We start from the raw sequence: 24,677 nt of genomic DNA on the forward strand, positions 1-24,677 counted from the left end.
GAGGGTAGCAAGGGCACAGAATGTACTCCGGGTGGAGGACTTCAATGTCCATCACCAAGATTTAAGAAGAAATTGATGGCTTGGTAGCACCAATACTGGCTGTCTCAAATCACTATGTTCATCTGCTAACTTTGTGGTTGATACTAGTGAAGGTACATTTAACCATAACATTTTAAACATACACAACTCTGCCTCATATTTAAGTCATTTGTTCAGACTCTAGGGGGGAAATTTCCCAGCCCTGGGAAGGCGGGTATGGAGGCGGGACTGCCGGGAAAATGGCAGAAACTGGGAGCGGGTACCGACCCCGCTCCCAACCCGCCTCCGTGCCATCTTTCCGGGAGGTGAGTCCCCGACTCACGCAGGGACCTGTCTCCTCGAGGCGGGAAGGGGATTAGAGCCAATGAACTGCCTGTTAACAGGTAGTTAACAGGCAGTTTTGAGGCTTATCCCCATTTTACCCCTGCAAGTGCGGGCTTCCCGATGGCTGCGATCCTCGCCAGGGTCAGCGAGGTGAGCAGTGGGTCTGCGGGAGTGAGAGGGATCAAAAATTCCACTGTAGAGGTGAGTGATGGGTGCAAGTGTGGAGAGGTAAGTATGAGAGGCGAGTGTAAAGTGTTGGAAAAAGTTTACTTACCTTTGCTTCTTCCTGCAGGCTTCAACCCTTGGGGATCCGGAGGTGCCTCAAATCAACGGCAGAGATTACAGAATGGCTGCTGCATTCTCAGATGCAGCAGCCATCTGCTTTTTGCTGAGGAAAGAGGTTTTGGTGAGCCTTCAGTGCAAGGGCTCACCTTAGAACAGAGATTGTCAGTGTTTGACAGCTTCTCAAAGCTGTCAAACGCTGACAATTCATCTGTCAAAAAACTTTCGACAGATGAAATGCCATACACTGACGTCCTCTGTCACCAGCTTTCCCTTAATTGGCCGGCTAAGCCCGCAGGGCGGGCTTAACAAGGTCAATCAAGGGAAAATAGCGTGTGTTGGTCAGACGTCGTTGGGGGCGGGACTGAAACCCGAAAACCAGCAGTCCCGCCCCCAACGCGCCCCCATTGACAAAATCCAGCCCTAGGTTCTTTTTTGAATTTTTTAGATCTGGTGGGAGCTTTTCAATTATTTTGTAGTATTTATTTAAATGCACTACTATTTGACAATGTGAAGGTAAAATATTAAGGGAAATTACTCTTATCAACCACAAAGTTGGTAGATGAACATAGTGACAAGACTTGAGACAGCCAGTTATATGTTGTAATTTGACTTTTTGGACAAATGACAGTAACAGTATAATTACTGTTTGGGTTATAAAAGTGGTAAGAATTTAGCAGGGTTAGCAGGCACTCTTGCTGGTTTAATAGTTTATGATCAATGTTTTTATAATTTAATTTAAAGTATGGCCACATAATGCATTTTAAATTGAGTGTTCATACATAGGTATATGAGTTGGTTGACAGAGGAATGAATGGGCATGTTACATCTCAGAGGGTCGTAAATCTGTGGAATACTCTGCCCCAGAGAGCTGTGGAGGCTGGGTCATTGAATATATTTAAGGTGGAGATAGACAGATTTTTGAACAATAAGGGAGTGATGGATTATGGGGCGCAGGCAGGAAAATGGAGCTGAACCCAAGATCAGATCAGCCATGATCTCATTAAATGGCGGAGCAGGCTCGAGGGGCCAAATGCTCCTATTTCTTATGTTCTTATGTTACTGAATGAGGTGTGAAGGTGCATGTCTCAAAAAAGTACTAAAGAATTCCATTGAAATGAAAGGTTCACATACAATGACTGATCGTTGGAGTTATGATTCCGGGCAAAATACATGACGTGGAAATATTTGTTTGGCGAATGAGTGTTACTTTGCTGTGGGTAAGCAGTTTTCTCATTCAAAAAGGTGGGGAATGTCTACATTGAAAATAATCTTTTAAACATTGAAAGTTCAATTGCAAACACAGCCATTTATTACTATCAAGTAAAGCACCTTTAATATAATTTTATTAATTAAAATATAAAATTGTAGAAAAAGGACCCCAAAAAGAATTTGGATTACTCCATAATTCTTTTTTGGTAGTTTTTTCGCAGTGTTGATTTAAATAGATTCTACAAATTCATTTCAAGCTTAAATTGGGATGTTTCTCCACCCAATAAAATTAAGGTGGATTTTCATTGTACATTTTTATCAATACTGGGTCAATACACTGAATAGGCATTAATCAGTTTATATCTGTAGTTGTAGACAACTATATTGGGCTAGATTATGAAAGTTTTGTTTAGCTGAAATTCTTCTATTATCTGTTGTCAACCATTTTATAGAACACTGAGCGTGATTTTCGTGGAGCCAGAAGCAACCGCAACAATAACAACAATTGTTCCTTTAAGAAGGTTTGTTATTTTGCAGGAAATCTGATTTTGTATATTTGTGCTGTTTGCTGACACGGCTAATTACTATTCACCAGCATGTAGTTTGTGCAGTGCTATCTAACATTTCATTATTAGCTTGAAAATCTATATGTAGGAGCTACTTGTTAAGACTGCTATGAACTATGTTATTTCTTCATTTGTGCTCAATGTATAACTTGTCTTTTCTTGCAGAGTACATTCCTTAATGGTAGGTACTAGCTTCTTTTAGAGCAGTCAGCATTTCTGGCTATTCTTTTTCAATGTAGATGTTGAAAGTAGAAAACATGATCCTAATATACCAGCATTTATAAAGGCCAAACTATTGATAATTGCATTATATCTAATACTTTTGAGTGCTGAACATTTTTGAAGCAGTCAAAATATGAAATGTATTTTATTTTCAAATATTTGTTTAGTTTTTCTCTGCTTACCATGGATAAAGGCAACATGCGAAAGAGGGAAATAAAGGAGCGCTTATTCCTTGACTTTTTTTTCCCAGTTAAAACCTTGTGACTTCCCTACTACACTTCTATATTATATATATAGATATATAATATAGTGCCCTTATGTGACAACTTTCAATATTTTTGACCTGTTGTCTGCATCACTTTTATATTTGTACTGCTTAAACAAGATAGTGCTGTTTCTGTTTTTGCCTCTTGACCTTGAATTATTTGTATAAACAGCAACTTTTTTCTATTCAACTAAGTATTTAATCTGGTTGTATCTGAGTTATGGAAAGCCTAGTTTGTTACTGGTCAGGAGTAGTACCTTCCTTTCGAATACTGCTATTTTGTTCAAGTTTTGTCAGTGTTTCCATTATTGAAGAAAATGAGGATCAAATGGTTTGTGAACATCTAATCCAATATGGAATGGCTCTTATTCACTCTATGGTTAAGCGCAACATGCATGGAAAAACTTTCCACTCCCATGATGGAAAAACTAGACTAGACTAAGCCATTGGGTTTGATACATGAACTGAAATCACTCTCCAAGTCTACAAAAAGATTCATGAGATCAGGAACACCTTTGAAAAATTCCAAATAAAAATATCCTTGAGCTGGAGCATGACTTTGAGATCAAAGCCTCCAGTTGAGTACCTGGGGTATTTTCAGAGAAGCCATTGCTGCATGAAATGTAACATCTGTCTTAAAGATGCAAGTATACGAGCCAGACTTCTGAGACAGCTGTACTTTTTATTGAGTGTTGGGCAGGCTGTAGTTTCAAGTGGCCGATTAGATGGGTTTGAATTCAGCCACCAAAGCTTTGCTGTTTTGTATGCCTTCCTGATTTAGAGTCTAAATCTACTTGTATAGATCTGTCCTTTGACAGAAAAAAACTTTTTTGGGAACTTAAATGAAAAATTGAAGAATAATCAGAATCTACATAAATTAAGTGTTTATATTGGCTTCTTCCTTGGACAGCAGAAGTTTCTCTAAATGGTATCTAATAATGAATGAAAACTTTAATCATTTGGCCGTCTGAAAATTTGTAAATTACCACAGCATATAACATTTTGCCATGCACACTAGAGCTATACTAGATACTAAAAAAGAATAGCAGCTTCATTTAGTTATGTAAAATTCTCTTCACTCCTTTTGAGTATTAAATAGATGTTACAGATTTAAAACTCTTTTTTGTACAGAATTTCCCAAAAAAATGTAATTAGAAAAATAACCTGAATTGTAAAAGTTCACGGCATTCTTAAATTATAGTTTCATCACAAGACTTATTTTAAAGACATCTGCAGGCTTGTTTTAGTTTATTTCTTAGTATTGATTTTTTTTGTCATTTCACAGAGCAGCATGTCTACTGAGTCTTCTATTAGAAATATTGGTCTTATCGGTACAGCCTGAAGGATAATACTTGTAATCTTGTTACAATTTTCCCTCCATATTTGAAATTCTCTTTTAAAACCCTTGAGAATTGCAACAATGTTTTGCATCCAGCATCAGTATTGGACTTATGGGGGCCCCGGGCAGAGGCTTAAGTATGGGGTCCTCCACTCTCCTGCCTGCACTTTGGATGACTTCCACGACTAATTTGCTTGGAAAAGGACTGTCACGTAAGAAATAAACAAATCACTAACCAGTTTAGAATATTTTTTTTCGCAATTGCAACATGACATTCACCCTAGTCACTTAGAAATTTATATATTTTTCATGCTTTTGTAGAGGCAAAATGTCACTTATTTTAGATAAGTCTAACTTGCGATAAACATCATGCTCACTGGATATCTCAGCCAGATATTCAGACTTTCTTGTGAGATTGTTGAACGCAAATAGTTCTTGATTAACTTGAAACGTCTAAAGCTTCTCTCTCCTGATGCCACAGTTACAGGCACAGTGAAAAGGAGATAGAGATCCAACTAATTATCCTTGTAAATATAGTTGAGTATCTTCAGCAGCAAAATGTCACCCATTTTTAGAATCAAGTGTTTGCAACTTTCACTTAAAGTCTTCATATCTATGGCCTTCCCCATTTCTTGGATGTTAAAAACAAACTGTAGAAGAATTCCAGCTGAGAGAATCTTTTGTTCAGGCTGGTTGCGGCTGCATCAACTAATGGAAGGAAAGAATCTCGCTTAACTCTCTCCTCGGGACTTTCGGCGATATAATCTGGACATTCATACTTAAACATCACTTTCTTCCTTTAGCTTCTCTTTTCAGGAAATGTTATCTCAATGTCCATCTGGTCTATGATTTCCCATGTTGAAACATGAGCTAATACAAACCAATTTTATCTATAATCTTGCAGAAATTTAAGAACTGCATGAATTTCATTTTTAAGGGCATCCAGCTACGTTCGGGCTGTATAACAGTTTGCTCACGTGATTGGTTTGAAATAAAACATCATACCATACAACAAGACATTCAGGCAATCAATTCATTTTGAATATCTTTACTGAGGTAATGATGAGCAATTTTGCCTTGGGTGTTCACTTATTATGGGGTCACACTTTGCCAGCAGTTCAACTTGACCAAGGAAATTTCCATTTGGACAATTAAGTTTTTCTGTAGTTCTACAAAATGCCAGATTCTGTTTTGCCAAATGAAAACAATGCAACTGAGTCTCATTAGAACAGATCCCCAGTAATTCGTTTCCATTGCAAGTAACTTCATTTTGACATTGTGGATAGTTTTATTGCTACTGATCCCTCCTTTCAGATTCCGCCATACCTCCATGTTGCGCAATATGCCAGTGACTGTTCATGCTTTTTCAGAGTAAATGAAAGGTTTTTCCACACATTGAAGCCATCCTTCAAAATAACATTATCATGCTTTCCAAAAGGAAGAACACTATCTGGCTGAGAAAACACAAGCCATGGTCGGAGAGCATTGTCTCTATTTTTCAGGTGGATATAGTAGTTCTCCTTCATAAAGCATTGTGGAATTTTATTATTATTTGTTTGGAACCTCTTTTGACATGTTTGCTCTTTGTATGTCAATTAGTCTTCCTGGCCATAGTGCTAGGTCATCAGAGCTAAATGACCTCTGGCTCCCCACGTGATTCAAGGTCCTCTGATTCTGTTTGCACATTTTCCACTATTTTAGCCAGTGTTTCTTCAAGATTTAGTGCCTCAAGTCGAAGCCAATATCTGAGTCGAAGAAACACTTTGATCAGCAGAGGTGGAACTTTTGTCATTTTCTGCCTCTTGTGATGCAAACAAAGTGGTTAATTTAGAATATGTGTTTGGCTTTTTCCTTTGAAATCTGTTGTGGTTGAGCACTGCTGAGATACAAGTGTTTCACTACTACTGCAGTATGATTCACAGTCACTGAACCCACAGACAAATTAACATGCAATAACTAGGTAGCGATTTTATAGTTAAGCTCAACACGGTTGTGGAATTTTTGGACACAGGCTGATTGGGCGAAAACAGCACTTGTCACCTCGCAAATAAATACTGCGTGCTTGTCAAGCTTTGCAGAGACTGCATGGGAACAAAAATACCTTGCTACTAACCAAATATGGAGATACAAAACTAAATTACCAATGAAAAGGTTATTAGCCCTAACTATTGCCTACCTGTTAAAAGGAAATGCTGGCATTTTAGATTAAACCAGATCATGAACCGTACTATGCCACTTTAAGGTGACATAAGCAGTTAAATTTACATTTTACAATAATCTGTGGATATGGCCTAACTTGGCCTGAGACCCTGGACAATTGCCATGGTTGCTTGCCCCTAAAGCTGGCATGCTATATTTAAGTAGATGTTATTTCATGTTCTGTATGTCTCCTCCTTACTGGTGTTTATTCCAAAATTTTGTTTTAGAAAGCAAATGTGCCCAATGACCAGAATTTGAAGTAACCTTTAACCTTAAGATTAATTTGTTACAATATTCACCACAGTTTGGTAAATAATTTAGAGATTTTTTTTGCATTATAATTCACTTCTTTCATTGTAGGTTTGGATTTGCCTCCAGTCCAAATCTCGCATGCTCAGTCATGTTCTCTCGCTTGCATCTGCTCTCCTTCTTCACCCCCAACCCCCACTCCTTTCCATTGTCAGTGGACATGCACTCACAGTACAAAAGTATCTATATATATATAAAGCGGCTCTTCTGTCTGTCCCGATGTCTGTCTGTCCATGTTCTATACGTTTGAAAGTTATAGAGCGTACCGACGCGCGCGTCGCCTCAAAAGAAAGCTTGCGATTCCGGACCGGTCATAGGCGTATTTACGTTTCGGCCGGACAAAAATCCCGCCCGCGGTATCCAAAAAACGTTCAGCGTTCCGCTCATTAGCATCTCATTAGCGACCGTGTGACGTCGAGGTCGACCAATCGTACGGCGGGTTCCTGGTGCGTGCCATCCTACAGTTGAGTGTCGAGTGACTCGACGATTGACCAATCCTACGCTTCGGTGACCTGACCGGTCGACCAATCGGTGCGTGTGTGGGCGGGCCTTATCCTTCTGAACCGAGGTGAGTGGCCGCCATCTTGATTTTTCACGATTTTTTCCCCCACACTTTCTGTGTGTTAGGGAACTAAGGTAAATATTTTAATGATGTGTTAGGGAATTAAATAACAATTTATTTGTGTTTTAAATTGTGTTTAGCAAATGCGCACGCGGTGGGCGGGGCAGTTGGCTCCTCGTTCGAGACCAGGCCTGCGTCCGACCCGAGGGGCCACTTAGTTAACCGGCAGCCGAGCCCTGCCTCCTATTCACATCTACCGTCCTTCTTGCATGGGCCTACCGAGCGACTCCTACTCCCTCCTCCTCTTTTGCTGCTCTCTATTTATTTAATCTCCTCTTACTCGGCGAAAGATGAGTTTAAAAAAAGAAGAGGCCGCCAGTTGCGCGGCCGCCTTGACGACGGCACGCATTCGCACGGCCCCCGTTACCCCGGCAACGGGGCACGCCGGCGGTCTTGAAACCACGCATGCGCACGGCCCCCGTGACGCCAGCACACAGCCTCGGGAGATCGCGGGGGGGGGAGAGCCTCGGGAAATCGCGGGGGGTGGGGGGAGAGCTTCTCTGTTCCCCCCCACCCCCCCCAGTCGTTCTCTCTTTCTCTTCCAACAACAACATGCCCTCGAAAAAGCCTCGGCAACGCCGGGCTCACCCCAGCTAGTCTATATATACAATGCAGATTGACAAATCTTACTGGTGCCCATAAGGATGGGTAATGAAGCAAAATACTGTGGATGCTGGTACTCTGAAATAAAAACAGAAAATGCTGGAAATACTGAGCAGGTCAGGCAGCATCTCTGGAGGGAGAAACTGAGTTAACGTTTCAGGTCGATGACCTTTGATCAGAACTAGAAAAAAAAAGACTTTCATTTATATAGCGCCTTTCACAACCTCAGGATGTCCCAAAGCACTTTACAGCCAATGAAATGTAGTCACTGTTGTAAGTAGGAAATGCGGCAGCCAATTGTGCGCATCAAGCTCATACGAACAGCAATGTGATAATGACCAGGTAATCTGTTTTTGTTATGTTGATTGAAGGTTAAATATTGGCCAGGACAAGTGCGAGATGTAACGGTTTTTAAGCAAGTATAGACACGGGAAAAGGGGTTTGGGGAGTAGGGGAGGAAAGAAGAAAAGGGAAGGTCTGTGATAGGGTGGAAGGCAGGCGTGATTAAATGACAAAAGAGATCATGGTGCAAAGAAAGAGGGGGGTCCAAAGAAAAAGGGGATGGTAATAGGACAAGTAAAGGAACAAACGATGGGTCTAGAGGAGCTGTAAATGGCAACAGTAGAACCATTACCAGCACCTGCAGTCTGGAAAAAATGTGATTTGCTTGTGCTGACCCACATAAAAATCAGCAGAGGCAAAAAGGCTAGGCCATTTCACTAATGATCATCTTAGCAGTAAAGCTGGTACCTTTTTTGCTCCAGGGGAATCTTGATATAGTTTTCATTTATTTGGAAGATATAACTAGTGAATAGAAACAGCTTTCATTTTGAGTATGTAATGATTTGCAACTAACCGATCAGCAGTTTTAGTAATGCTAAAATACATTTAATCATGAACCTGATTAGATAATGGACAAACAACAGGTGTAGTAAAATGTCAAAATAAACCAAGTAACACTGGCAAGGGTTTCTGACTTTGCAAGGATTTATTTTACAAGTTCCTGATTTATTTTTAATTTTTATTTTTATTTGCTTATGGGATGTGGGCGTCTCTGGCAAGAACCGCTGCAGTCCGTGTGGTGAAGGTACTCCCACAGTGCTGTTAGGTAGGGAGCTCCAGGATTTTGAGAGCGAGACGATGAAGGATCGACGATATACTTCTAAGTCAGGATGGTGTGTGACTTGGAGGGGAACTTGGTGGTGTAGTCATCAGCGAACGCCCCCATTTATGACCTTATGTTGGAGGGAAGGTCATTCATGAAGCAGCTGAAGGTGGTTGGGCCTAGGACACTGCCCTGAGGAACTCTGCAGCGATGTCCTGGGGCTGTAATGATTGATCTTCAACCACCACAACCATCTTCCTTTGTGCTAGGTATGACTCCAACCAGTGGGGAGTTTTCTCCCCCCCCCCCCCCCGATTCCCATTGACTTCAGTTTTACTAGGGCTCCTTGATGCCACACTTGGTCAAATGCTGCCTTGTTGTCAAGGGCAGTCACTCTCACCTCACCTCTGGAATTCAGCTCCTTTGTCCATGTTTGGACCAAGGCTGTAATGAGGTCGGGAGCCGAGTGGTCTTGGCGGAACCCAAACTGGGCATCAGTGAACAGGTTATTGGTGAGTAAGTGCCGCTTGATAGCACTGTTATTGACAGCTTCCATCACTTTGAACATAGAACATAATAAGAACATAAGACATAGGAGCAGGAGTAGGTCATTTGCCCCCTCGAGCCATTCAATAAGATCATGGCTGATCTGATCTTGGCCTCAACTCCACTTCCCTGCCCGCTCCCCATAACCCTTGACACCCTTATTGTTCAAAAATCTGTCTATCTCCACCTTAAATATATTCAATGACCCAGCCTCCACAGCTCTCTGGGGAAGAGAATTCCAAAGATTCACCATCCTCTGAGAGAAGAAATTCCTCCATTTCCGATTTAAATAAAAGGGTTTCCCCTTATTCTGAAATTATGCCCCCTAGTTCTAGATTCCACCACGAGGGGAAACATCCTCTCTGCATCTACCCTGTCAAGCCTCTTCAGAATCTTATATGTTTCAATAAGATCCCCTCTCAGTCTCCTAAACTCCAATGAGTATAGGCTCAACCTTTCTTCATAAGACAACCCCTTCATCTCTGGAATCAACCTCGTGAACCTTCTCTGAACTGCCTCCAATGCAAGTATATCCTTCCTTAAATAAGGAGACCAAAACTGTACGCAGTACTCCAGATGTGGACTCGCACATAGTTGTAGCAGGACTTCCCTACTTTTATACTCCATTCCCTTTGCAATAAAGGCCAACATTCCATTTGCCTTCCTAATTGTTTGCTGTACCTGCATGCTAACCTTTTGTGATTCATGTACAAGGACCCCTCAGATTTCCCTGTACCTCAGCATTTTGTAATCTCTCCCCATTTAAATAATTTTGCTTTTTTAATTTTTCCTACCAAAGTGGATAACCTCGCATTTTCCCACATCCATCTACCAGATTTTTGCCCACTCACTAAGCCTATCTATATCCCTTTGGAGATTCTTTGCGTCCTGCACACAATTTGCTTTCCCACCTATCTTTGTATCATCAGCAAATTTGGCTACAGTACACTCAGTCCCTTCATCAACTCCATCCCACAGCATGATACCCGCCACCATCTCAGCACAACCCCAACCCGGCATGAGGTTGAAATGGCCATCCGACAACTGAAGAACAACAAGGCCTCAGGAGCAGATGGAATCCCCGCCGAGGCACTAAAGCATGGCGGGGAAGCACTACTGCCGTGAATTCATGAACTCATTTCTCTTATCTGGAAGGAGGAGAGCATGCCGGGATCTCAGAGACGCCGTAATTGTGACCATCTTCAAGAAAGGTGACCAGTCCGATTGCGGTAATTACAGAGGAGTTTCCCTGCTATCTGCCACAGGGAAAGTCATCGCAAGAATCCTCCTCAGTCGCCTTCTCCCAGTGGCCGGAGAGCTCCTCCCAGAGTCGCAATGCGGATTCCGCCCACTAAGGGGCACAATGGACATGATCTTCACCGCACGTCAATTACAAGAGAAATGCAGGGAACAGCACCAACCACTGTACATGGCCTTCTTTGATCTCACAAAGGCCTTCGACACTGTCAACCGTTAGGGATCATTGAGTGTCCTCCTCAAATTCGGCTGCCCTCAAAAGTTTGTCACTATCCTCCGCCTGCTTCACGACGACATGCAAGCCGTGATCCTGACCAACTGTTCCATCACAGACCCAATTCACATACGAACCGGGGTCAAGCAAGGCTGTGTCATCGCACCAACGCTCTTCTCAATCTTCCTTGCTGCATTAATATAGATTGTAAATAGTTGAGACCTCAGCACTGATCCCTGCGGCACCCAACTAGTTACAGTTTGCCAACCTGAAAATGACCCATTTACCCCGACTCTCTGTTTTCTGTTAGTTAGCCAATCCTCTATTCATGCTAATATATTGCCCCCAACCCCGTGAGCTCTTATCTTGTGCAGTAACCTTTTATGTGGCACCTTATCGAATGCCTCCTGGAAATCCAAATACACGACATCTACTGGTTCCCCTTTATCCACCCTGCTCGTTACATCCTCAAAGAACTCCAGCAAATTTGTGGTGGAATACAGTTCTGCTGCTGATGCCCAGTTTTGAGCGGCTAGATCTGTTCTGAATCTCTCCCATTTAGCATGGTGGTAGTGCCACACAACACGATGGAGGGTGTCCTCAGTGTGAAGACGGCAGATTTCCTTCCTTAAACCAGATGGGTTTTTACGACAATCTGATAGTTACCATTACTGATGCTAGCTTTTTATTCCAGATTTATTTAACTGAATTTAAATTCCGCAGCTGCCGTGGTGGGATTTGAACTCACATCTCTGGATCATTAGCCCAAGGCCTCTGGATTACGAGCCCAGTGACATTACCATTATGCTACCATTCCCAGTCTCAAATTGCAAACCACTAGTGAAAATACAATTTGGAATGCATGGAGAGGCTCATGATTCAAAGTAAGATTGTTTTAAAACTCTCTGGCGTAAATACTCCAGAGCCTTAGCTATACAGATAAATACACATGAAAGGCCAACTTCCATTTATTGTTTACAAAAATGATTTAGGAACTTGAGTAAAATGACCAGGTGCAACATACATGTCCAGTATGCCTGGAGAATGATTGACAGCTCCTATATATTGCAATGTAGCCTCACATTTTTGCCTATATTCCTGGCAATGGAAGCATTAGGTATTGTTATAAAAGTATAAACGTGTCCTTCGTCAGTAAATGAAAAAACCACCATACAAGTGCAATAGATTATTTATTGGTTTTGTTCATGCTATGGAGGATGAAAAGGCTACATCTCCTTTAGTATTGGTCCAGCTCTACCTGAAACAGTAGGTCTTGGAGCTTGGGCAGGAAGCTGAGGCAGTACTCAAAGTGGAGAAAAAGGATCATTTTTAAATGTAGTTTGAAGATATTCATTTTAAGTTAAAAATGTCCAATTAACATATTCTCTGGCAAGTTTCATTATGTCCTGGCCTGTATTTGTAGAAACATAGAAGATAGGAGCAGGAGTAGGCCATTCGGCCCCTCGAGCCTGTTCCGCCATTTAATGAGATCATGGCTGATCATCCAAATTCAGTACCCTGTCCCTGCTTTCTCCCCATATCCCTTGATCACTTTAGCCTTAAGAAATATATCTAACTCCTTCTTGAATATATATAATGAATTGGCCTCAACTGCCTTCTGTGGTAGAGAATTCCACAGGTTCACCACTCTCTGGGTGAAGAAATTCCTCCTCATCTCAGTCCTAAATGGCTTACCCCTTATCCTTAGACTGTGACCTCTGATTCTGGACTCCCCTGCCATCGGGAACATCCTTCCTGTGTCTAGTCCTGTTAGAATTTTATAAGTTTCAATGAGATCCCCTCTCATTCTTCTAAACTCTAGCGAATATAAGCCTAATCGACCCAATCTCTCTTCATACGTCATTCCTGCCATCCCAGGTATCAGTCTGGTGAATCTTCGCTGCGTTCCCTCCATGGCAAGAACATCCTTCCTCAGATAAGGTGACCAAAATGGCACACAATACTCAAGGTGTGGTCTCACCATGGCCCTGTACAACTGCAGCAAGACATCCTTGCTCCTGTACTCGAATCCTCTCGCTATGAAGGCCAACATACCATTTGCCTTCTTAACCACCTGCATGCTTACCTTCAGTGACTGGTACACAAAGACACCCAGGTCTCGTTGCACTTCCCCTTCTCCCAATCTATTACAGTTCAGATAATAATCTGTCTTCCTGCTTTTGCCACCAAAGTGGATAACCTCGCATTTATCCAAATTATACTGCATCTGCCGTGCATCTGCCCAGTCACCCAACCTGTCCAAATCATACTGGAGTTTCTCGGCATCCTCCTCACAGCACACACGCCCACCCAGCTGTGTCGTCTGCAAACTTGGAGATATTACATCTAGTTCCCTCGTCTAGATCATTAATATATTATGAATATATTGTGAAAGACCACCTGGTACTACAAGGAATTATTTTATTCATAAATGTAAACCATTCTTTCCCTGGATGGACATACTCCTTGTGAAGGAAAAGAAGGAATAATCCCCTTAAAGGAATAGTATTTTTCTGAAAGATCCTTAATAGGAACAAATAGTGCCATAGCAGGTGAACTGCTAGATTATTATTTTAAAATGATAATGCAACCTAATAGAGCTCCAGAGGTTGAACTACCTTTTGAGTTAGCGCATCACAGAAAAATACGAGAGCTCCAGGTAATGAGGTAGTCATCATACAGGTGAAGATTAAGCCGTTAAAATTGCAGTGTACAAAAAAGTAAATCTTCAAAAATGTCCCTGTGCAGGTTCTATTCATAAACCTAGTACTTTTAGAAGTCCAGCACATTAGACACACAAATATATACAGATTCATAGGCATGCCATAAATAGACATTTGAACTTACTCAAATATTCAGGTATGCTGTGCTCTTATCAGGCTTCGAATAGTAGTAATAATTGTGTAAATTTTCAAATTTGATGCTTTGCTTTTGGATATTAAATTGTTTAATATTTGAGGAAAATGCAGTTTGCAGTCTGTAGTTTAAGCTTTTGTTTTGTTTTGTCTTTTTTTACTTTAACTGTTGCAGTGTCTATTTTGTGTACATATCAGTGCAAATGCTTTTCAGCTGTTTATAGTGGTCACTTAATACAATAAGTAGTTTGACAACTGGAAGAAGGGTGCAACAGTTATTCAGTACTATCTTTGCTATGAAATCTGCCACAATAGTGTTCTAGTTGTAATTTTTGTAGTACTATTGGCCCATAATTTGCGGTCAGCAGCGAAGGAAAGGCGCTCACTGCTGGCCCCGAAGAAAGCTACTCACAGTGATCTTGCGATCTCTGTGGCAAGAAGTTTGCCTTTTATCGACATTCAATTGATTTCAGCGCTCTGTAATGGGAATCCCGAGCGTAGTACAGGAAACTCTTTCGTATCCGGCACCGACGGGACCGGGATGGTGCTGGTTGATTAAAAATTCTGGATAACGGAGAAGTATATCTACCGAGGCTATTTTTAACAAACAAAAATAAAAAAATCAAGAAATGTGCAGTATGATTGGGTACTCACCTACAGAATGTTGTGTTAAATGGATGGTGGAAGATGCTTGATTAAGTACAGTAATGGCAGTTGAGGGTAATCCATAACTCTTTAATTACTTAACAGTAAAACAAAACTTATAAACGACTGTATACAGGAAACTTTGTGCTATCCGGCACCAACGGGACCGAGCTGCTGCCGTTCCCTCAAAACTGCCGGACACTCCAGAGTTAATGTTGAAAGATACGGAGATTCTTATCTCCGTATCTGACAACAAACACTGTTGCTTAGCAACAGCTTCTAAACACTTGGGTGTGGCTGCAAGCGTCTGTAGCTAAAGCTGTTGCTATAGCTACAGACCTTGCACTGCTTGACTGGGGGGAAAAAAAGCTAAGAAAACAAACAAAAAGAATAAAAAACGGCTCCTGATTTTTGCCAGTGGCTCCAGTTTACACAGATCACAGAATCCCCACAGTGCAGATAGAGGCCATTTCGGCCCATCGAGCCTGCACCGACACATATCCCACCCGATCCCCGTAACCCCTACACCAACACATATCCCACCCTATCCCCGTAACCCCATGTATTTAATCCCCCTAACACTAAGGGTCAATTTTATCATAGCCAATCAACCTAACCTGCACATCTTTGGACTGTTTGCCGGATGGTTCACCTCCGGATAGCACAAAGTTTCCTGTACTGTAGTTTTCAGAATGAGAATTTTGCCGGTTATTAGCGAACTCCGGATATTTAGGTGCCGTTTAAATGAGAGTTTCCTGTACTGCAGTGAAATCAACAAGCTGTTTAAGCAACCAATCACATTGCAGAATTCTCATAGACAGGAAACGAGAAGCTGTTTTATCCAGACTGTTTAAAAATGTTACAGAGCGAAATAAAGATTGTGACTCTCAAATAGGGATATGGTAGAAGCTGAAATAGCACGAACAAACTTTTTAAAAGAAAATTAAAGTTTTTAAATAAAAAAATTAATTTTTATCATAATGGAAAAATTTGACACTCCACAAATATAAAAATTAGTTTTTCAGGGCCAGAACATTTGTTTACCAGTCAATACACTGTTAAAACCTCAGCTACACCTATTCCAGCAAGGCTTAACATTTAATGGGGTATTTAACAATGATATTACCACGGAAAAGCCCGAGTTTCCATCAGTTTCACTGATTGCCGGCTATTTGGTGGGGGGTGCGGTCCACAGTGAATGACTGACCGCAAATTCAGGATTTCCACGTTTAGATGTGCATGCGCTAATCCTGAAGTTGCCGTCAGTTTCAGAGGGGTAATGTCTGTTAGTTCGCCGCCATTACCCACCGCAAATTTCGGGCCTTTCATTCATTCATCCCTTGTTTGAAATATCACATAGAGACCTAAAAGTAAGGTACAAGATTTAAGATTGAGACTAATTACAGTACATTAATTAGAGTCTAATTATTGCACACCTACCTCCACAGCTAGACAAATGTGCACTTTGTTGCCATCCTTTTTATAAATTCAAAGTATTTTATGCATGTATAATTTAGTATTCATATTTGCAAAAATATAATTTGATGTTAAGACAGGAGAATATGCCACTGATGAGGAAGATGACGAAATGGGCTCAGTTCTCACTGGTGGCGAAATGGCGATTGAAGTGTTTGACCTGCCTGAAACCGATGATATGCTTTCTCCTACAGAGGTGGACGCCGGCAAGATTGCTCACAAATTCAAAGAGGTAACCAGGAATATGTTTATATAGTCAGCCGATCAAAAGGTAGTCAAACGTGAAGTAATTGAGTAAAATAGGATGAAAGTAAATGAAGTAATTAACTTAACAAGGACTTGCTGAAAAACATGAATGTTTTTCAAAAGTAATTTCAATAAAGACTTGTTATATGCAGCCCCCCTGGATGTGCAAAATAATTTGCAGAAAAGAAGCAACTTTATATAATGATTAAAATAATTGAATAATGAACATTTTGTATGAGTCAGTTGGAAACCAGTGCACTTAAATGTATATAAGCCCTTTCTTGTGTTGTCTTTCCTTTTTAAGTATTTATCACAAGGAATAATACTGTCTATGCTCAGCTTTATAGGGAATTATATGTACGTTTCTTGCGTTTGAAAACAGTTGCTTTGCATCTTAATAACTGCAGAACACTTCACTATATTTAAACTTTACGCATTGCTTTTTATGCTCCTGTTGAAAATGGTGTTGATATACATGCCTAGCTGATTGCTACAACCTTAAATGGTCATAAATGTTTGATTTATGATTTTTGGAATCAAGCATGTTGCTTATATTTTCATAACGTGTGACTACAGTTTGGAATAGGTCTAAAATACCTCTTGGTTTCCCCCCCCCCCCCCCCCCAAAGATTATGTTTAGCACGCATGTAACAAAGCAGTAATATGGATATTTTCACTATTGGATTCTTGGCCCTGATGCTTCCAGAACTAGTGCTAAACCTATCAAAGTGGTCTTGCTGCATTACTGTCTATATTGTAATTGTTTAGAAGTACCATGTGTTTCACATGAATTTAGACATTTCAAAAGTATAGAAGCGAAAAGTCAATCACACAAGGCTATAGAAACATAGAAGACAGGAGCAGGAGTAGGCCATCCGGCCCCTCGAGCCTGCTCCGCCATTCAATGCGATCATGGCTGATCAGCCAAATTCAGTACCCTGTCCCTGCTTTCTCCCCATATCCCTTGATCCCTTTAGCCTTAAGAAATATATCCAACTCCTTCTTGAATATATTTAATGAATTGGCCGTTACTGCCTTCTGTGGTAGAGAATTCCACAGGTTCACCACTCGCTGGGTGAAGCAATTCCTCCTCATTTCTGTCCTAAATGTGTGACCCCTGGTTCTGGACTCCTCGACCATCGGGAACATCCTTCCTGCATCTAGTCTGTCCAGTCCTGTCAGAATTTTATAAGTTTCAATGAGATGCCATCTCATTTAAACTCCAGCGAGTATAAGCCCAATCGACCCAATCTCTCCTCATGCGTCATTCCTGCCATCCCAGGTATCAGCCTGGTGAATCTTCGCTGAACTCCCTCCATGGCAAGAACATCCTTCCTCAGATAAGGTGACCAAAACTGCACACAATACTCAAGGTGTGGTCTCACCAAGGCCCTGTACAACTGCAGTAAGACATCCTTGTTCCTGTACACAAACCCTCTCGCTACGAGGGCCAACATACCATTTGCCTTCTTAACTGCCTGCTGCACCTGCATGTTTACCTTCAGCGACTGGTGCACAAGGACACCCAGGTCTCGTTGCACTTCCCCCTCTCCCAATCTATTGCCATTCAGATAATAATCTGCCTTCCTGTTTTTGACAGCAAAGTGGATAACCTCGCATTTATCCACGTTATATTGCATCTGCCATGCTTCTGCCAAATCACCCAACCTGTCCAAATCATCCTGGAGTTTCTCGGCATCCTCCTCGCAGCACACACGCCCACCCAGCTTTGTATCGTCTGCAAACTTGGCGATATTACATCTAGTTCCCTTGTCTAGATCATTAATATATATTGTGAATAGCTGGGGTCCAAGGACCGATCCCTGCGGTACCCCACTAGTCACTGCCTGCCACTCGGAAAAAGACCCGTTTATTCCAACTCTTTGCTTTCTGTCTGCCAACCAGTTCTCTATCCAAGTCAATACCTTGCCCCCAATCCCATGTGCCTTAACTTTACACGCTAATCTCTTATGCGGGATCTTATCGAAAGCCTTTTGAAAGTCCAAATACACCACATCCACTGGTTCTCCCTTATAAGAAGTTTATTGCCAAAGCATCATTATCTTGTACACAAATATCACAGGTATGGTAAGTTGTTCAACTAAAGAAATAGAAGGATACCTGTCCCTTCAAATTATTTCTCAGTTGAAATCTATTTCACCTACTTCGGCATGACAGCAGACCATTTCTTTCCCACATGCAAAGTTCTTGCCTGATTCCTTTTTCTGGCTCAGGGAGTTAGTTCTAAAATGATCAATTTCATAATGTTCAGTTGAGTTTTCTGTTACATGTGGACAATCACTCCAATCCTTTTTGTCCTTTGAGAGAAAACCTTTGCACACCCTGACGTCCAAACAACATTGTTTTGTTGTCGGCTAGCATGTCCGGAGATTTACTCAAGATCAAGACCTCCTGTGGTACTCCCAAGATATCTCCCAAAATAACTTGAAGTAACTCGCATACTGTTACCAAGCATGACTGCTTAGGTTAGACTGCAAGAAGGCATGCAGTTTGACAGAGCTAAACTTAACTTTGTCCTTTAAACCAAGGAAAATTGACCCTCATTCATTTGTAGGAAATGTGATTGTGTGAAAGCTAATATCTGGAGTACAATTAATTAAGAAGAAATGGAGATGATTCACCTTTAGGTATAGTAATAAACATTCTTCAAAAGTAAGGTATACTCAACATGCTATATTTGCTGTCTTCTGCAGTTTGCAAGAATATTAGCTGTGGATTTTATCAGCCATGCTCACCTATTTTGCTATCAGGTGTTCATATATGCACAGACTTCGACATGACTTCATGTATAAATGTTCTAAAGTTTTGGCATTTAGATTATTTCAACTATTTAGTTGTTATGAGTTTTTGCTTCGGAGATTTTGAATTTATTAAGTTTTTTTAAAAGATTATAAAATTCTATTGTAATTGTAGTCTCCATTTCAGTGTTGGGGAGCTCTTACGTTTAGCACTTGGCCAATAGTTCAAAGTGACTGTTTATTGACATATTCAACTGAAACTATTAGCAATAGGGATTTGTTTTAATTTGTTATAATGTTTTAATTATACTTCTAGAATTATACTTGCAATTTTTTCCCTTTCAAGTATTTATTCAATTTCCTTTTGAAAGTAATTATTGAATCTGCTTCCACCAATTCTATTGATTACTAATTAAGTGATTGCCAGCTTGTGCTAAGGAGCTGTTTGAATTTAAAATTAATAAAGTCCTAGGAGTAAAATAGTTTCCAACATAAGGTAAATGAGACTAAATGGTTTCATCTCTGAAGGTTATGCTGGTATTCCTATTTCAGTTATATTAACTGAACCTGAGGGCATATTTCTAAGGGATGTGGTAAAGGAAGGTCACACTGGTTTTGGATGAAAAAAATCCTCATTGTTAGGTACCATTCTAGTTTTTTTATTCTATTGCATGATTTTATCCATGGTATGTGGAGTATAGCCTTTATTTGAAGAATGATGACTTCTACATTTAAAGGTGAGCTTTATTTTTGTTTAATAGTTTTAAGTTTAAAAAATGTAATTTCATAAATTCTATGTATAATAATTGATTTCCTTCACTGCAGAATGACTCTAGGAAATTATGTGTGTAGCGTTTTGTATACGTTGGATACCTGCTTTTAGACCAGCGAGAGTAGACTCAGTGTTTGTAGTTGGGGCTGTTCAAGATTTGTTAGAGGAAAACATTACAACCTGAAAAATATCAGGGCCTAATAGTGCTACAGCACTAATTTTGACATAAACATAGCTATTCATACTCCTAATTTAACAGATTTTAAAGGAGAATGTCTAGGAGAGGGAAACATTAGGAATAGTATGGCTTTAATAAGACTGGCATTGTAAATCATCACAGAGGTGGCACTCTTGAATTTATAACATACTGCACTGTAGTAGTGTGAGAATGGCTTTAACTGTTGAATAAGGCATTTTTGTGAGAGGCTGTTTAAACTTTGCAGAATTGTCTGACCAATTTTTTTTGGTCCATCTAGCTACAGATTAAGCATTCTGTTACTGAAGCTGAAATTCAGAAACTGAAAACTAAGGTAAGGTGCTATGAAATAAATTATTCTGATATCTTGAATACATTTTTCTCCACTTTAGGGCACAGTGGGCATCAAACTGTATTTTTATCCTTATTTTTCTGAGTAGACACCTAATTAAATAACTTGGTCAATTCAGTATTTTAATTTTTAAAAAGTGAAGCAAACAAGACTGAAGAGCAGAATGCAAAGGATCCGTTTCTAATAGTTCAACAGATAAAAAATTTTTGTAAATAAATGGTGAATAATCTATAAATAGTCTCCATTTTTGAGAAACATAGTAAGAAACTTTTATGGTTCTCATTTAAATGTGTGTTTAAAAAAAAAAAAATTGATCTAAACATCCTTTTTCTTTGTAAGGGTGCATTCATGTGAAAGGGTGTTCCATTCAATCTGCCTGTTAATTACTTAAAATTAATTTACTTATTTGAAATTAAAATTGATTATTATTCAAAGTGCAGTCAGGGTTCTTTTTTGAACTCTATAGCTGACTATATTGTCCAAAGTGGTCTTTTCTCACCCTGTATCTTTCTATGCCCCTGTACTAATTGCAACATTGGGCTTCGAAGTCCAAATCGGCCCTTTTCCAGATGCATAATGGTCACAGAAGCCGGAGGCCCCAGGCTTGACCAAAATTGGGCCTCAAGCCTATTTAGCATATTTCTGGTGAGCTGTGAACACCAATCGGGCTTCCAGAAGCAGCTCAACGGTTTGAAGAGGACCAATTTTTGCCAGGTGCCTTGCCGGCAGCAGCCCTTTGGTATGTCCTGGTGTGGGGAGATGACAACGGCAGGAGACTAGGCAGCTGCCCGGAGTAATGCTGTGGAGGCTAGAGCAACATTTCTGCTTCTCCCGGCTCCACATGAAGGTAAGTTTAAAAGAAAATACTTGCCTTTTTGGTGGCGGCCTCCAGTGGTCCTTTCAAGATTCACTGGTTAAGCCGCTGAGGAACCTAAAAACCTGAGTGGAAAGTGCCCGAAACGTCTTCTGCTCAGTCCTAACAAACACACGTTCAGCTGTGCGTGCTTTGGAGAGGGCTTGCAGTCGAGCGGCAACATCCAAAATAGCAGGTCGTAGTTCAAATCAGTGTTGCACGCTGATTGATGTCACGATCTACCTCATTTGCATTCTTAAGGTGAATGCAGGCAATGGCCGCGTACCGACCTACCCAAAATGGCGACTGCTGAGGCCCATGCTGGAAGTGGCTGGAACCGAGGCAGTCGCCATTTTTTGCCGAAACCAGCCTTAAATGCCAGCGCTAAGAGGGGGAATTTCGCAGCCTTTATTCCTTTTTTATGCCTTGCTAGCCTAAACATATTTAGCAGGCCTAGGGACATCCTGACAGGGACTGGTACCAAAAGTGGGTAAAGGTTTATGGAATTTTTGTTTTTTCGTTCCTGGGATGGGGGCGTCACTGGCAAGGCCAGCATTTATTGCCCATCCCTAACTGCCCTTCAGAAGGTAGTGGTGAGCTGCCTTCTTGAACCGCTGCAGTCCGTGTGGTGAAGGTACTCCCATAGTGCTATTAGGGAGGGAGTTCCAGGATTTTGACCCAGCGACGATGAAGGAACGGTGATATATTTCTAAGTCAGGATGGTGTGTAACTTGGAGGGGAACTTGCAAGTCATGGTGTTCCCATACGCCTGCTGCTCTTGTCCTTCTGGGTGGTAGGGGTGCTGTCGAAGAAGCCTTGGTGAGTTGCTGCAGTGCATCTTGTAGACGGGACACACTGCAGCCACAGAGCGCCAGTGGTGGAGGGAGTGAATGTTTAAGGTGGTGGATTTTGTGCCAATCAAGAGGGCTGCTTTGTCCTGGATGGCGTCGAGCTTCTTGAGTGTTGTTGGAGCTGCACTCATCCAGGCAAGTGGAGAGTATTCCATCACACTCCTTACTTGTGCCTTGTAGATGGTGGAAAGGCTTTGGGGAGTCAGGAAGTGAGACACTTGCTGCAGAATACCCAGCCTCTGACCTGCTCTTGTTGCCACATTATTTATGTGGCTGGTCCAGTTAAGTTTCTGGTCAATGGTGACCCCCAGGATGTTGATGGTGGTGGATTCGGCGATGGTAATGCAGTTGAACGTCAAGGGACAGTGATTAGACTCTTGCTTGTTGGAGATAGTCATTGCCCGGCACTTGTGTGGCACGAATGTTACTTGCCATTTATCAGACCAGTGCAGATGCCTATGGAGTAGTGCAGCTATAAACAGTATAAATGTGGTAAATTCATAGCTATGTGAGAAAGAAGTGAGACATCTGGAGGGTTGAGCTGTGTAATGTGTATCTTCTGCGGTAAACCATCTTTTTGTGATCTCGGTGTTGGTCAAGAAAATATGTAACGGCAAATGTTTGACTCTGTCAACGAATTCATCCTTGGCATATAGGCACAGGACTGTCGCCTTCTGTCTATATTAGTCCCATTCCATAAGCAATGTCCCTCTCCCTTTCCAAACTGCCATCATCACATCTTCAAAAAAAAACCCATCTCGACCGCTATGTCCTTGTAAACTATTACTTCATCCCAAACTTCCCTTTTCTCTCCCAAGTCCTGAACATGTTGTCACCTCCCTGATCTGTGGCTATCTATCCCTCAACTCCCTGTTTGAATCGTACCTGTTGGGTACTCACCCCTCAATCATCACCGAAACAGCCCTAACCAAAGTCAAGAATAACACACGCCTCGTACTCCTCAACCTCTCCGCAGCCATTAACAGGGTTGACCACACCCATCCTCTTCCAATGCCTCTCCTCCATTATCCAGCCTGATGTAACAAGCAGGGTAGATAAAGGGGAACCAGTGGATGTAATATATTTGGATTTCCAAAAGGCATTTGATAAGGTGCCACATAAAAGGTTGTTACGCAAGATAAGGGCTCATGGGGCTGAGGGTAATATAATAGCATTGATAGAGGATTGAATAACAGACAGAAAAAAGAGTAGGGATAAACGGGTCATTTTCAAGTTGGCAGGCTGTAACTAGTGGGGTGCCGCAAGGATCAGTGCTTGGGCCTCTGCTATTTACAATCTATATTAATGACTTAGATGAAGGGACCGAGTGCAATGTATCCAAGTTTGCTGACGATACAAGGCTACGTGGAAAAGTAAGCTGTGAGGAGGGCGCAAAGAGCCTGCAATGGGATATAGACAGGGTTGAGTGAGTGTGCAATAAGGTGGCAGATAGAGTATAATGAGGGGAAATGTGAGGTTATTTACTTCGGTAGGAAGAATGGAAAAACAGAATATTTTTTAAATGGTGAGAAACTATTAAATGTTGGCGGTCAGAGAGATTTAGGTGTCCTCGTACAGGAAACAAAGTTAGCATGCAGGTACAGCAAGCAATCAGGAAGGCAAATGGCATGTTGGCCTTTATTGCAAGGGGGTTGGAGTACAAGAGTAAGGAAGTCTTGGTACAATTGTACAGGGCTTTGGTGAGACCACACCTGGAGTACTGTGCACAGCTTTGGTCTCCTCATCTGAGGAAGGATATCCATGCCTTGGAGGCAGTGCAATGAAGTTTCACTAGATTGATTCCTGGGATGAGGAGAGATTGAGTAGATTGGGCCTATACTCTCTAGATTTTAGAAGAATGAGAGGTGATCTCATTGAAACATATAAGATTCTGAGGGGGATTGACAGGGTAGATGCTGAGAGGTTGTTTCCCCTGGCTGGAGAGTCTAGAACTAGGGGGCATAGTCTCAGGATAAGGGGTGGATCATTTAAGACTGAGATGAGGAGGAATTTCTTCACTCAGAGGGTTGTGAATCTTTGGAATTCCCTACCCCAGAGGGCTGTGGATGCGGAATCGTTGAGTATATTCAAGGCTGAGATAGATAGATAGATTCATGGACTCTAGGGGAATCAAGGGATATGGAGATCGGCCTGGAAAGTGGAGTTGAGGTTGAAGATCAGCCATGATCTTATTCCAGGTGGAGCAGGCTCGAGGGGCCTTACGGCCTACTCCTGCTCCTAATTCTTATGTTCTTACATTCTTCAGAGTTGCAATTTCCCCCCTGCTGAACATTAGGAAGAGGAAAACCATTGGGGTCAATATTAACCCACCATGACGAACAACAGAAGGTTGGGGGGGGGGTAAAAACTAAAAATCAGGGAACCAGTCCCCATGCGCCTGCCGCCATTTTTACGGCAGCGGGTATTGTGGCATGCGTGTGGTCCATCTTGGAGAGGCGTGACATTTCATTATAACATTTAAATCAGTCTCTCACAATGCAGTTGGGAGCCTGCTTTAAATTTAACAGCTGCTGGCCAGGTTTCCCAAGGCTCGGGAAACTCGGCAGC

At 41.5% G+C, this 24,677-nt stretch overlaps 1 protein-coding gene across 16 annotated transcripts in view; it reads left to right on the plus strand.

Moving 5' to 3' along the window:
• The window catches only part of ppp1r9a (protein phosphatase 1, regulatory subunit 9A), a 472,949-nt gene that overhangs the window by 276,311 nt on the left and 171,961 nt on the right, over positions 1 to 24,677 (plus strand). For 14 of the 16 annotated variants that reach the window (XR_015078433.1, XM_085988318.1, XM_085988314.1 and 11 more), the window contains exons 6-8: positions 2,310 to 2,378; positions 16,157 to 16,312; positions 20,334 to 20,387. Coding sequence is in view for 15 of the 16 variants with exons in the window: in XM_085988318.1 (XP_085844444.1) it covers positions 2,310 to 2,378; positions 16,157 to 16,312; positions 20,334 to 20,387 (279 nt within the window). In the remaining variant the exon portion in view is untranslated. The remainder of the gene's footprint in view (positions 1 to 2,309; positions 2,379 to 16,156; positions 16,313 to 20,333; positions 20,388 to 24,677) is intronic. The other 2 variants (XM_085988313.1, XM_085988309.1) reach the window with 2 other exon arrangements.

The sequence above is a fragment of the Somniosus microcephalus genome, chromosome 5 (assembly GCF_052327205.1).
Source record: "Somniosus microcephalus isolate GS21.2 chromosome 5, FLI_Smic_1.0, whole genome shotgun sequence".
Lineage (NCBI taxonomy): Eukaryota > Metazoa > Chordata > Chondrichthyes > Squaliformes > Somniosidae > Somniosus > Somniosus microcephalus.